Raw genomic sequence first — 13,186 nt, 5'->3', positions numbered from 1 at the left:
GCCCCCGCCGCCTTCACCTTTCCTTTCACGTGGTTAAGGTATGCGGGTCACCTCCACCCACGCCTCTGTACCCTTTTACCACCTTCACTCACCTGTACCTTTTGAACTATGCGCGATACACTAGCACCCCGGAAAACAATTTGCTGCGGATAAATGTAATCACATGTATGCTTGTGTGGGCTGTGATGAGAAAATTCCGTTCATGGCCGCAGACACCGAATACATTTCATTAGCCCAGGCGCCCGGCTGACGGAAGGGGCGATTTACTGTGGGTTGCCTACTTTCAGAGGGTTTTTGTAGGACAAATTGCCTACCTACCCTAGGAGGCGATTTGGAGCGACGTGGGGGGGGGGGGTCGACCCTTCACCCCCCCCTTAAAACCGCGCCTGCATTAGCCTTGCCGTCCTTCCCACCTCCTCCAGGTATGAAAGGGGAAGTAGTTGTTTCCCAATAACAGCGCGCTTGCGGTCACCGCGCTTTGCGACCCCCTACCCCAATCTCCAGGCCATTAAGTAAAATTAAATCAAAAGTGGTTTCTGTGAACCCTATAATCACTTTACTTTTCAAGCGAAAGAATTGATTCGCCTTTCATAATCATAATTACTTCAGTCATAACAATGATGAATAAGTGGTTCGCCCGATTTACCTTATAAGTTAAAGTTAATTTTTCTGAGTGAAATTTGAATCCCTGATTTCAAATCCCAGTGACTCCTTTACTCTTTCATGACCTCCGCCGTAAACCTTCCGCATTCCCTCATTACGTCCCTCGTTAACCCCCCCCCCCCCTTTTCCCCCTAGTGTCGGGGTCGGGCGGCGACGCTGGTGAAACACGGGGGCGTGACATCGTTGCACTCCGCCACCGCCACCCCGCCGTCGCGGTTGCTGTCGCTGCGGCTGAGACTAGATTTTGCTTTCTCCCTTCATTTCCAAGTTTTCCCATTTGCGTCAAATGATGTCCCACCAGGGTGGCTGGCCTGACTCTGACACTGACTCGTCGCCGTGGTGCAGGCGCGCGGCGCGGGGACCGCGAAAGGCCACACTGCAGCAACGCTGCTGCAGCAGTAAAGGAGAAAAGGCCGTCGTCGTGGAGTATTCCCGGCCCCTGGCGCAGCCGCGGCTCTCGACTCGGCGGCCAGTGAGTCAAACCGACCCGAAGCCAGAGGCGTAACCACGACAAAAAAGTTGGGGGGGCCGTAGTATGGGTTGCCTACCTACTAGGCGGACTCAAAGACCGTGTTATATAGAAGAATTAGGGTATTTTGAATAAAAAAAGAAGGGAATCAAGTGATAAACATAAAAAACAATCTATTTGTCATAATAGTTCAAAAGATCATTCAACATCAAAGCAGTAAAATGAAAAATTGATTTAAACTTTTCCAAAACACTTCTCTCTGTCATCATTAGCGGAAGAAAATTCCCTAAGAATACCAGTCAAATCCAGAGCCATACAGTAGCGTCTCAACTGACAGTCGGCATCGGCCCGAACTGATCAATTAGGTTCTGCTTAGTCGGTCTGAAAGTTGGGGGGGCACGGCCCCCCTAACTTGAAAGTTGGGGGGGCCGCGGACCCCCCGGCCCCCCCGGTGGTTACGCCATTGCCCGAAGCTTGACCCCTATCTCCCTGCTATCAGATGCACTCCGCCGTCCCGGCCGGGGTCCGGGAGGCCGGCTTGGCCGCCGCCGTCACTCGCCCACCCTGGACACCTCGGGTCCAGCGGGACTCACCGCTTGTCGATGGCTGCGATCCACTCGGTGGCGGCCATGGGGCCGGCTAGCGGCGGTGCGGCGGCGGCTGCTCTCCGGTGTGTCCGCTGCTGAGGGGGAGGACCAGGACGACGGGGTCCCTCATGCTCGCCGCCGTCGCGGAGCCGCCTGCCGGTTCTCGGCCGCCATGCTCCGCTCGGGAGAGTCCTAGACTCGTGACGAGGGCCTCCAGGGGCCGGACGCGCACGCCACACCACCACGCCACGCCACGCGCACGCACGCACACGGGGCCTAGGTACACGGCACGGGCTCGACGACCCTCCCTCGCGCACGGCCACACAGCGACTAGCGACTGGCTCGCCCTGCCTGCCCCTGCCCTCGCCGCCCTCGCCTCCAGAGCCCGCTCAGCGCGCCGTGCCGCGCGCCGCCCCCCGCGCCGCGCCAGCCACCAGCCCCCCGGCGTAGTATAGCGTGGCGTAGCGTCGCGTAGCGTGGCCTAGCGTTGTAGCGCACGGGCCCTACGGTGGGGTGAGTTCAGGCGTACCCTGCCGACCCCACCTCTCCCCCTCCCTCTCCCTTTTCCCCCAGGTGCGTTCCGGCTCACATCTCTGGAAACAGAATCTGAACCCCCCCTTCCCCCTCTCCGGTAACCCTCCGCATAGCAGTTTTACTGTCGCGAAATCACCTTGTGCACCATGTTTTTGCAGTCACCAATTTGCATGTTCAATTTCGCGAGTACGGGTCCTTGTGGGATCAGAGGAAACCCAGAGCTAGATCGACGACAGGCGGAGAAGATCAGCGGCCCACGCATGTGATGAAATATTTTCCCGCCAAAAGTCGTTCCCTGGGGCTTTTACTGCTGTTCCCCCCTTTCTCCTCGCATGGTGATAAGCTATCACCGCAATTCAAATGAAGCCCAACACCCCATTTGTTTCATGTTGTTGTTTCTTATTCTAGTGTATTTTTTTGTAAGGGTATTTTGTTAAAGTCATTCCAAAAATATTTTATCCGGTTCCTGTCCAGGGGCGGGCGCTGACCATCGCCCCCTCTAGCGGAGCTCCCAGTAAGCAGCGATGTCCTGTGATCCTGTCTGTTTGGTCTGTCTGCCATTGTGTTTGTGTTGTTGTGTTTGTGGTTCCGCCTCGGCTCCGGTCCCTTCAAACACCTGTCTCCTTGAACGCCAATTAGAACCGCGCCTCCTAGCCTAGCAGAAAAGGTGGGTCCTTGCTGTTTAGTGCTTTGATTTCTTCATTTGAGAGCGAGTGTCCTTTCCTGCTTGGGGAAAGGTGTGCATTTTCACTTTATTTTTCGATGGACGCCAAACCGGTGCTTACGACCGAGTTAAGCATGTGCCGAAATTGGCGTCTTTCGCTAAGAAGGCTTTTGTTCTTACTTTGAAGCTATATTCTGTAGTACTGAATTAACGCTTGCCGTTTTTATCGTTTTGGCTCTTGCCTCCAATCTTCATGTAAAGCTTACTACCCGTTACTTGTTTGCTTATTTAGGTTAGATTTGCTTGCATTTGTTTTGCTTAAAGAAATAAGGACTTCTGCCTTTTCCTAATTTACAATGGTCAATAACCCAGAAAGTAAACCCCAGTGTACGCAGCAGGACATAATTCATACGTAAGTCTCTAAGCTTAATCTCCTGCTTGACGTTTTGATTAATTAATGGCAACAATTCACCTGTTGGATGTTATCACATTATTTTTTTGTCAAACCATACAAAACTGTGCCACAGTGCTGGCTGCATGTTGCTTGGCTCCTGGAGTAAGTAAACACACATTTAATCTGTCATCTTACTCTTGATCTCCTATTTTCAGGAACAAGAAAATGAAGAAAATGCTGACTGCCATACCTAGAGAAATACTAAATGATTTACAATACAATTTAATTGATGTAAAATTGCATCAGAGGAATGTGCTCAACAGGTAATGACATTTCTCTTAACATAAGCCTCCTGACTAGTATTTGATAATTATGTTTGTGCATTTTGTTGTGTTTTCCAGATCTGATTTTATACTCCTAAATAGCTACTCTAAAAATGAAGAGAAAGTAGAAATGTTGATGGAGCTCATGCGGAATAAATCAGAAGAAGACCATGAGAACTTCCTGGAGATAATGGAAGAGGACTATGATTGGATTAGAGACAAATGTGAAATCTTCTTTCAAAAAATTAGACTAGACGCTCTTCAGAAGAAAACTAATTCTTGTCCTGTCAATGCACTACCTGAAAACCCTGAATCTGTAGAAGTGAAGAAGGTATGAAAGAGACCTATATTTTTGGGTAGGGAGAGTAATTAATTTAAACTTCTAATTCTGATCATTTCCACAGCAAACTGAAACAACTGAGGAAAGTGATAGATCGGTACACACGTCTAGTTCACCAGATAGCTGTGCCCTACCCCCTAGGGCTGAAAAGGAAAACATTCCTTCCGATGTGAAGAAAACCGAAGAAACTGTCTCCGCCAACTGTGAAATTATCAACAAAAAATTGGATCAAAGTAAGTCCAATTTCTGACTTGCTTTTCTATCAGTTTTATGTTTACCCTCCTAAGAGTTCTTATTTTCATGTTTATTAATTTACTACAGCTATAACAAATGAAATGATGACAAAGGTGCGGCGCAATCACCGTGTTGTTAAAAGATGGTCAACTTTGGCACATTCTCTTGGGATGACACCTGTTGTTCATATTCTACGCCAGCGAATGGTTACTAATGGAGAAGATGTAGACGCCTGTGTGCTTCACCTTCTGGAGGAATGGAAAGGAGCCCATCCAAAAAAAGCAACACTTGGAAGACTTGTCACAGTACTTCGGGAAGATGGATTCAATGATGTTGCAGGTAGTGTTCAATCAATTCTTTACTAGACATTGTCTTTAAACCTGTTGTAGTGATTCTAATCCAACATAACTATACAGATGAGTTGGAGGGTACATATGCAGCCTAGACCATCATTAACAAGAAGGAATTTCAAGCTATTTCTTAATCAAATCAACCCATTCCAGAAGGAGTCTTATCCTCGCAGCACTGTTTTTGGTATGTTGACAGTTGACAAAAAAAAATCATAAAAGACATAATACTTTAGTCAATATTGTTAAGATCTTTGCAGGATAATTTTTATTGGTAATGTAGAGTGGTTAATTTTGTGACTATAAGTACAATCTCTTGGGCTTATTGTATTTACATAAAAGGCTTAACTTTATTGGTATTATAGTGTTGTATTTATGTATTTCACATTTTGACATTTTTGTAAGACTTCCTAGAAACTTGTCCAAGTGACAGTTTTGTAATTTAGGGTCTTTACTGTTTAACCTACATGTTTTTATGTTTCTAATCTAAAGGAAAACTTTCCTTGCAATTTACTATTGATTCTCCACAAATCTCTTCACAGTTAAAGTATGAAAGTATGCCAGATCACTTGCCAATGTCATACTATAGTTATTTTACTTCAGAAACCAAGTGTCACATTTAAAAAAATATACTTAAGCTATTATTAAGCTTTGACTGCATTTAAAACAAAAATACGGGGAGCTTTTAAAGACATTTTTACGAGGTATTTTTGAGTTAATGTGGTGTGCATCTATAAGTACAAAATGTGATTATGGTTTCATTGTTAGAGACTGTGTTCCAGTGTTTTATTAGTGAATGATGTGTGATTTTCTCGCTAAAATTTTTGTTTCCTTTACTCTGTGATAAATTTTAGAGGGGTGTTAAAGAATTTCATGTCCAGACTTGTTGTACATTTTCATTGCAATTTGATTGTTTAAAAATGTTATGAAGATGAATAACCAGTCTCTTCATGTTCTAAAGTAGTGTATTCATGTTTTCCATTTATTACTTTACAAAAATTATGTTTGCATGCAGTATTCAAGAATGACGTGTACAAAGGGTTCTTCAAAACTCTCATTAACACCCAACTTGCTCTTTTTCCAAAATTGGTATCCATTCTGTAAAAGAAATTTGCAGTAATAAGACCATTTCTCTCTTTTTAAAAATTGAGCTATGATCAAAACATTATCATCTGGTACTGTATTTACGTATTTTTCATCACATGTTTTAAGTATTTATGCTCTCTGATTATATTATTGATATTCTATGTTTAATAAATGCTTTTTTTGAAAGTCTTTTTCATCATAATATTGCTATATTTTCTAGAACCCATTTTTCATCTCAACTTAAATGCATCCTTGAACTTTCTCTCTGATTGCTTGTGACTACAAGAGGGGCATCTTTTTCTGGCTGGGCATCAGCTCCCGCGCGATTCGCCCACGCTCCTCAACTTTATTTTGCTTCGGTGGAGAAAGCGAGGAGAGAAAGAAGACATTATCACGATGAGCGTAACATGTCAAGAGGTGACGGGTCACATTGGTCAACCAGAGCATTATCACGGCTGTTTTGCAGAATCCCTTCAAGCGCCACTATAACAGGACTAGAGAACTCAAGGCAGTGGATACCCGTTAAGGTCAAAGAAATTAAGTGCTTCCCTAGTAGCTGTTGTGAGAAAATGCCAGGGGGAGCACCAAAACTTTGGGCTAGCTTTACAACGCTACAGAACCAATGACGACGCTCCCCAATAATTCATCGCTACTTTCTCTCCTTATCTGTCTCTCCTATTATTTTTGTATTTCTTTTCCTATCTCATACACTTCTTTTTGTAGCACGTCACACGACGACTCCACCAAGCCGCCCCCACTACCGGCCCGAGCCCGCGCGGACCTCCGCGCCCGATAAACATCGTAAACAGCCCTTCCCTCCGTATAAAGCACGCGGGGCCCGGGGGGAGGCCGCAGACCGCAGTCCGACTTCCCCACCGCGCCTTCGCGAGAGAGTACGCGCGCGATTCGAACCGAGTGCTGTAACTTTACCCGCAACAACCAACCAACCACCATGCCGCTGTTCCTGACCCAGGAGGATGTCGCCTTCTTTAAGGAGAACGGCTACGTCAAGTTCAGGCTGTTCAGTCCCAAGGAGATGGACCGCATCTGCAAGGAGTACGACGAGCTGTTCCAGAGGAAGCTGAACCCCGGCATGGAGGCTGCGTGGCGTGGCGACGAGATGAAGAAGGCCGCCAACGCCAAGGACACGTCCGACTACTCGGTATGCAAACTCTTTTATCTCCACAGTTCTCCCCCGGGTCGCCAGGGAAGTCCCGGAGCATAGCCCATGGTAACCGTGATGGTCTCGTCCCCTTAGGTCCAGTCCGTGCACAACCTGCAGATGCACTCGGCCGTGTTCACCGAGATCCTGACCGACGAGCGCCTGCTGGACGCGCTGCAGGACGTGATGGGCACCCAGAACATCGCCCTGCACCACACCAAGGCCCACAACAAGCCGCCCAAGAAGGGCGCGCCCTACCTCATGCACCAGGACTACCTCTACTTCCCCTACAAGAACGACTCCATGGTGGCCGTCTTCCTCAATATTGACGACTCTGACCGCGAGAACGGTGGCCTGTGCGTGTACCCTGGCTCCCACAAGCTGGGCGTCCTCAAGGACCACGGCGTGTTTGAGGACGGCCAAGAATACCACTGGGCGGACCCCGCCAAGTACCCCATCGAGGGCGCCACCCCCATCATCGCCAAGCGCGGAGAAGTGGTCATCTTCTCGTACCTGCTATTGCACGGCAGCTACGTTAACAACTCCGACCGCACCAGGAGAATGTTCTTGGCACAGGTAAGATTTTGGGCTATTAAGTGCACTGCTTTCAGCTGCCAGTGTAATCCCTCTATTAATGGGTGTTTCCTGCTTGCAGATAATGGCTGCTGACGATGAGCAGTTGGAGAAAAAGCACGTGTCGCCTGCTCAGGGCCTCATGCTCAGAGGATACAACCCCCGAAGAGATGCAACCATGGAGAAACGTTTCCATCATTGAGATTGAGATTCACCTGGCTGTCACATAACGGCAATTTCAAATCACATCTTGATCTGTTCTTCGCTTTCATGTTATCTCTAAGTCTTGTACATAGATGTATATAAACTATTATTTCTCAATTTAAACAGCTAATTATTTTAGCCAATTTCCACATGTTTTCTAAGAATACTATACATACTAGGTGAGAGGATAAATCAACCACACAGGTGCACTGAAACAGATCAGGTTTTATTTTGACACAAAAATGTAGTCAGATGAATTTGGGCCAAATAGCTATTTGTTTTAACTAGGTAACTTTCTAGAAAAATCCTCACGGTTCTCTACCATACCTCTAAAGGATTTGGCTAAGGATTCAACTCAAAAGATTTACGTTGACTAGGTAGTTTTTATTAAGGCTGAATGATTAAGTTTGGTTCTGAGCAAAGGCACAAATTAAAACCCTATTAACATAAAACAGATCAGGTAAAGAATACAATTTCATTTGAATTACGTTAGGAAAATATGTATAAAACTAAGACAACAATTATTTCAAAATAAAAATCATTTCACGAAAAAAATTTAGAAAATGCATAATTGTAACCTTGCTGATTTACAAAGGCTACCAAATTGAAAACTCCTTTAGGAAAATAAGTATACAAATGCAACTTCTTGAATACTACTGTATGTATAATCTAGGTAATTCAAAAAATATTAGCTCTTCAGCTTCACACAAACTTTTAATCTACCACACAAAACAAAGGAAAGCATTGCTTTACATAACTTGGTAACACAAATACACACCAAACAGAACAGAAATTTGGGTTGTATAAGGTTAGATTCCCAAATGGCACCCGAATCCCTCCAAGCACTGAAGTAACATAACATAAGTATGAAAACAGAACACTCAAAGCAGCTCACTGAGTAAAAGTAAACGTACATTATCACAACTTAGCATGAGTTGATAGGGTAAATATTATTTTCAGTTCCATGCTATCCAAGCAGATTTTCCACATTAAATGCCATATTCCATACAAGAAATAAATAAAAATGGTACGTTGAAAATCTATGGTAGGAAAGAGCTGTCTCTTTCATAATCAAACTGACAGGGACAAAAGTTGGAATCCAAAACCATAAGTGAGGCATATCTGGCATAAGCACAAACAATGTAGCCGAAGGAATGCTACCTTTAAAGAACCTCCACTAAAATACATTTGATTTCCATGAATTAATAATGTTGTCCCCATGATGGAATTTATCAATACAAGTCAAACAAACTATAAACAAGAGAGCAAAATCTGCATAGTAACACTTCTAAAAGTATTTTTTTTCTTTCCGGGATAAAAAATACAAATATTCACAACTAAAATATATAGAGCACTGGTAGTTCAAAAGTTCCACGACATGAAAGCATAGAGACATGTCCCAAAGTACCACAAAAGGATTCTACCTGAGATTCACAAAAGTGAATAAGTGAGCAGGTAGCAATAAAACAAATACTGGATTAGAAAAGCATCGCTCAGCAGATTACAATTACAATCAAAAACAGTACTCACAACTAAACATTAGAGGTATTGGCACTGATAGTGAAAGTAATCAAAGAGGGAATTTTTTTTACAGGTTCTAAAACTAATAAGGTTTTGATGCAATGCTATTAGGAAAGTAAAGCTATACTCCAATCCAATCTCTAAGTGGTCAAATTATTAATGGTCCATACAACTGCTAATATTACGTAATAGTCTCAAAAATATCTGTCAACAAATAGTTGAGAAAATGATACAAAACAATGGCATAAAATATTCAAAGAGGTGAATGTAAACTACAATACTGTTTTACACCACATACCTTCAGGTAGAAAATCCAAAATTATTGGGGACACCAAATAAAAGCTATGCTATAAATACCCTATCTTGCCTCAAATTGTGAAAAGGATTCATGGAACCAAACAAAGTAGAGATCTAAACAAAATAGGTTTAAATTTGATCCACACGAATTACACAAATTGAAATGTTTGTATTAAAATTTTTCTCCAATTTGTTTGATTACTTCCATTTCATGTAAGCATTACATAAAAAATACCAAAACACTAGCATCTAAATTCTTTGATCCAAACCTTGGTACGAGCATGAAATCTATTACATTACTGCATACTATCTTTAGCATTTTCCAAAATGTCACAGACAGAAATATGAGACCAGCAGGAGTACAAGTTACATGAACCATAGGTACATGTCAACACTTTTAATACTTAATAATTATATAAATCATAGATTTCAGCTTCACATCTGACAAGATCTGATCAAACCCAATCTTTCTAAATCAGTCCTTTCAGTTATTGCAAAATTTTACATAGACAAGTAACTGTCAATTCAGTTCTGGAGATAAGGGAAACTAAAATGCGTAACTCCCAAATGCAAAGCTTATTATTTTTTTCTTATATACTTGCAGGTTTGCGGGGACAAAGCTCAAATTATTCCTTCCAATCTTTTTTAATTTCAAAAGCCCACTCCCATTTAAGATGCTCATGTTTGTCATCATCAGTGAACAGTGATTGAACAGAGTAACTTCCTCTTGCCATCATTCCAGAGGGTGCATCCTCTGCCGGCGTTGTGTACGACTGCATTTCAAGCTTTGGCGGGTAACTGCCCACCATGTGTGTCATTTTGTCAACTGAAATGAAAATTAATTACAATGAGTAAGAAATACATGATGATAGGATAGCATTATCCAAATGGTGCACCAGCATGATTAGCTAGAATTCGTGAGCTACTGGTGCATAGTGCTGAAAAAGACACAAAAGACAGCTACCGTAGGCTCCAACACTATGACTAATGTCTGAAGAAAATCCTAAAAACAAAACAGAAAAACAAAAAAAAAATACACTCACCCACCTGGTATAGTGCTTACTGTTCCAAAGAAAGAAAAGAAAGGAAGGAAAGAAAATTGATACTTTTGAAAATAACAATGTACAGAGAAAAAGCAAGCCATAGGAAGTAACAAGTCTCCACAATAGCAATGCCAAAGGATGGATTTAATAGAGTATGCCCTCAACAAAAAAGAAGTTTCCTACTAACCTGGAACCCCCATCCTGTAGGTCTTCTGCACATATTTCAAACCATGAACAATTTCACGTTGGACTATAAAATCAATACGAATTCTATAGGATACACCTTCCTTGATGGTGAAAACCTAAGGTACGAACAAGAATTAAAAGACAAGCTTTGAAGAGCAGAGACTACAAAACATGAGATTTTTTACACCTGTACCTGTTTTTTCAGCTGGGAAAGATCACCAGTAAGGTCAAGTTCCATGTCTGGTCGGTCCGGAACACACAAAGCAAGCTTCTTGACAATGACTTTCCTCTCATCATTAGGATCTAGGAAAGAAACATGGTAAGTAATAACAAGTGTATAAAGAACCACAGGGGCACATCCAATCATACACTAATTTACCAAATATGACAGCTCCTGCCTTTGCATCTCCCAAAAGAGCTTCTTTATATTTACGAAGACTTTCATCCTCCTTATCAGCAGCGAGAATCTCCTCAATTGTCTTCTCAGGTGGTGGTTTGTAGTTGGAGTCTACTTCCTCAACGTCTGGAGACTCAAGAATTTCAGGGGCTTTAGTGTCTGCCATTTTCTGAAAAGAGAGAAAATATTTGTTTAAAACTACTCATAGGTATCAAGACAGAACTAAAATTGAACTGAAAACAACAGGTGACACATAATATATGCACTATTCAGTCAAAATTTTATCATCAACAATGTGTAGATTAGAAAACAGAGCTTATGGACATCTTGACATATCTGACATGCATGAGTAAGTGGCCAGTAAGAAAAGGATACATAAAAGGAAAGGAATGCTGATAAGATTTGAAGTAAAGGAAGGATGATAAAAACCAAATTAGGAGCTCATTTCATGAAACATTAAGAGATTAATAATTAAATATGTAATCGAAATTACGTTGAGAATCAGAAATGTTAATGATGAGGAGAACAAAACATTTGTAAACTTTTAAATCCTATCTGACAAACCGTATCTATAGGTTAGAAATGTATGACACATCAAAAGATCAATCTCACATGTCTGAAGTTTTGTGAACGAATTTAAAAAGAAGCCAAAACGATCAAAATGGTAAACACAAACCTACGGTAGATGAATTCTATGAGGGTACGACGATACGATAGAAAGAACTGCCGTTTCTAGAATCCCGAAATACGCCCAAACCGCCCAAACCTCCCGTGGCGCATGAATACCCCCTTTACGGTACGGTTTCGTACACACACGCGGTGTTCCCGGGCAGCGCCCTTTTTCCCAGCGGCACTGCAGCGAGGCTAAAACTATGAGAAACTTGTTCGTCAATATAGGTCTACTTTTGCACTCTTCAACCACTGAATGACAAATAAGACTGGCAGCACAGTGGTTATTGGCCGATCAAAGTATTTTTATTATAAATTCTATGTTTTAAAAACGAAATGTCACTGTACAACATGGCGAGAAATGATGGAGAAAATGCATCCCGCAAAGTGGAAGGCGTGGCGGACTTCCCTCCCCTCGTCGACGTAGTCGAAAAATCAATTAAACGCCGACGCGAATGGGCAGATGGGAACCGACGCTCACTCGCTCGCTGATACGAACTGATTGCAGCGATAAGTGCTCGTAGATTGGTGTTCACAACCCACAGTCGCGGGCCGCCGCCGCGCCCGTCCGCGCCACCCCGCACACCCAGGAGGACGCACGGTGAGTGCAACGAGCGACATGACACGGGGAAGGTCAGTTAATTGCGGGAAAATTGAGGAGGTGCTGTTGTTTACTCCTGTAAGTTGCCCCGTACTCGTGTCTGCTGTCAAAAAAAAAAAGCCTCGAAAAAAGCGTGGCAGTTGTTTTCAAATTTTCCTCGGTTTTCATTATTGTTTTTTGTTGTTTTTTAAAGTTTTAGATCACCACTGCTTGTCAGAGCTGTAGTTTAAATCAGTTTGAAGCTCAACAAACTCCGTCGTTAAACTAATCGGCTCCCCGTGTTATGGTTACACCTTATTGCGTAGTTGGGTTGTACTGTCATCTATACCAGGTGGCCGATTAAACCCGCTCACTTCTGTGCTTATGCTGTACCGCACGCACGAGTGCGGGCGGGCTTGCCTATCGCCCCTGTCCACGGCGCCTTACGAGCCTAGCGAGTAGGCAACGGCAACCCGCACCCGCCCGCACTCGTGCGTTCGGTCAGAAGTGAAGTGACCGGGGTCGAGTACTTTGTTGTGTACAAATCACCCCAATTATCCGGAAATCAAATAATATCCCGCCTATCGTCGGAACACATGGCACATTGGCGCGTATCGCTGGGCGTACCGTAACCCCCCCCCCCACACACACACACACAAAACACACAGCTGTGGGCGACGACCCGGGCCCGGCTGGCGACACACAGGCCGGGCAGAAGGGCTTCTTTACCTAGTCGCATTTCACCATACAAAATACGAATTAGCAGCTCTTCGCATGATAACCGCGCAGCACATGAGCCAAGACTCTCAGAATGTAATGTGCCACAAGAAAAAGCAGCGCTGGCCGGGCATCACCTCTCCGCACGACGTACAAGTCCGTTAGACGTCGATTGCACGCCCATTTGATGCTTACG

At 43.7% G+C, this 13,186-nt stretch overlaps 4 protein-coding genes across 7 annotated transcripts in view; 2 read left to right on the top strand and 2 right to left on the bottom strand.

Annotated features, from left to right (window-relative positions):
* The window catches only part of LOC127750374 (rap guanine nucleotide exchange factor 4-like), a 63,738-nt gene extending 61,656 nt beyond the window's left edge, over positions 1-2,082 (bottom strand). Inside the window, exon 1 of the mRNA XM_052271954.1 lies at positions 1,726-2,082. Coding sequence (XP_052127914.1) covers positions 1,726-1,763 — 38 coding nt within the window. The 5' untranslated portion in view covers positions 1,764-2,082. The remainder of the gene's footprint in view (positions 1-1,725) is intronic.
* A 702-nt stretch (positions 2,083-2,784) lies between these two features.
* LOC113206925 (uncharacterized) lies at positions 2,785-5,843 on the top strand. Of its 2 annotated transcripts, XM_026423209.2 has the most exons (7): positions 2,785-2,920; positions 3,210-3,329; positions 3,527-3,634; positions 3,713-3,965; positions 4,039-4,207; positions 4,296-4,547; positions 4,625-5,843. In XM_026423209.2, exons 2-7 carry the CDS (start codon positions 3,274-3,276, stop codon positions 4,651-4,653), a joined length of 867 nt encoding a protein of 288 aa, XP_026278994.1. In that variant the 5' UTR covers positions 2,785-2,920; positions 3,210-3,273; the 3' UTR covers positions 4,654-5,843. The 2 variants fall into 2 exon arrangements, with proteins under 2 accessions (XP_026278994.1, XP_026278997.1); XM_026423212.2 differs by lacking the exon at positions 3,210-3,329.
* Positions 5,844-6,473: 630 nt separating this feature from the next.
* On the top strand, positions 6,474-7,703 carry LOC113206926 (probable alpha-ketoglutarate-dependent hypophosphite dioxygenase). The gene is made up of 3 exons (XM_026423213.2): positions 6,474-6,803; positions 6,900-7,379; positions 7,459-7,703. Exons 1-3 carry the CDS (start codon positions 6,594-6,596, stop codon positions 7,576-7,578), a joined length of 810 nt encoding a protein of 269 aa, XP_026278998.1. The 5' UTR covers positions 6,474-6,593; the 3' UTR covers positions 7,579-7,703.
* An 82-nt stretch (positions 7,704-7,785) lies between these two features.
* On the bottom strand, positions 7,786-12,170 carry LOC113206927 (rho GDP-dissociation inhibitor 1). 3 transcript variants are annotated; one of them, XM_052271958.1, is made up of 6 exons: positions 12,042-12,170; positions 11,007-11,193; positions 10,821-10,930; positions 10,629-10,743; positions 10,446-10,460; positions 7,786-10,224 (listed from the first exon to the last, which is right to left on the bottom strand). In XM_052271958.1, the coding sequence occupies exons 2-6, from the start codon at positions 11,188-11,190 to the stop codon at positions 10,025-10,027; spliced, it is 624 nt and encodes a 207-aa protein (XP_052127918.1). In that variant the 5' UTR covers positions 11,191-11,193; positions 12,042-12,170; the 3' UTR covers positions 7,786-10,024. The 3 variants fall into 3 exon arrangements, with proteins under 3 accessions (XP_052127918.1, XP_026278999.1, XP_026279000.1); XM_026423214.2 differs by lacking the exon at positions 12,042-12,170 and adding an exon at positions 11,701-11,947; XM_026423215.2 differs by lacking the exons at positions 10,446-10,460; positions 12,042-12,170 and adding an exon at positions 11,701-11,919.
* Between the last annotated feature and the right edge of the window lie 1,016 nt (positions 12,171-13,186).

This window comes from Frankliniella occidentalis, unplaced genomic scaffold (genome assembly GCF_000697945.3).
Source record: "Frankliniella occidentalis isolate FOCC.00 unplaced genomic scaffold, Focc_3.1 Scaffold180, whole genome shotgun sequence".
Taxonomy (NCBI): Eukaryota; Metazoa; Arthropoda; class Insecta; order Thysanoptera; family Thripidae; genus Frankliniella; species Frankliniella occidentalis.
Note: the sequence above shows the minus strand (reverse complement) of the source record. Positions and strands in the feature narration are given on the sequence as shown.

Excerpts from the sequence above, each read along its gene's own strand:
- LOC113206926 (XM_026423213.2), top strand. The coding sequence starts at position 6,594 with ATGCCGCTGTTCCTGACCCAGGAGGATGTCGCCTTCTTTAAGGAGAAC. Across the intron at positions 6,804-6,899 it reads AGGACACGTCCGACTACTCG|GTCCAGTCCGTGCACAACCT; the intron begins GTATGCAAACTC and ends TCGTCCCCTTAG. Across the intron at positions 7,380-7,458 it reads GGAGAATGTTCTTGGCACAG|ATAATGGCTGCTGACGATGA; the intron begins GTAAGATTTTGG and ends TCCTGCTTGCAG.
- LOC113206925 (XM_026423209.2), top strand. The coding sequence starts at position 3,274 with ATGGTCAATAACCCAGAAAGTAAACCCCAGTGTACGCAGCAGGACATA. Across the intron at positions 3,635-3,712 it reads CAGAGGAATGTGCTCAACAG|ATCTGATTTTATACTCCTAA; the intron begins GTAATGACATTT and ends TGTGTTTTCCAG. Across the intron at positions 3,966-4,038 it reads AATCTGTAGAAGTGAAGAAG|CAAACTGAAACAACTGAGGA; the intron begins GTATGAAAGAGA and ends TCATTTCCACAG.
- LOC113206927 (XM_052271958.1), bottom strand. The coding sequence starts at position 11,190 with ATGGCAGACACTAAAGCCCCTGAAATTCTTGAGTCTCCAGACGTTGAG. Across the intron at positions 10,931-11,006 it reads GGCAGGAGCTGTCATATTTG|ATCCTAATGATGAGAGGAAA; the intron begins GTAAATTAGTGT and ends TTTCTTTCCTAG. Across the intron at positions 10,744-10,820 it reads TTTCCCAGCTGAAAAAACAG|GTTTTCACCATCAAGGAAGG; the intron begins GTACAGGTGTAA and ends TTCGTACCTTAG.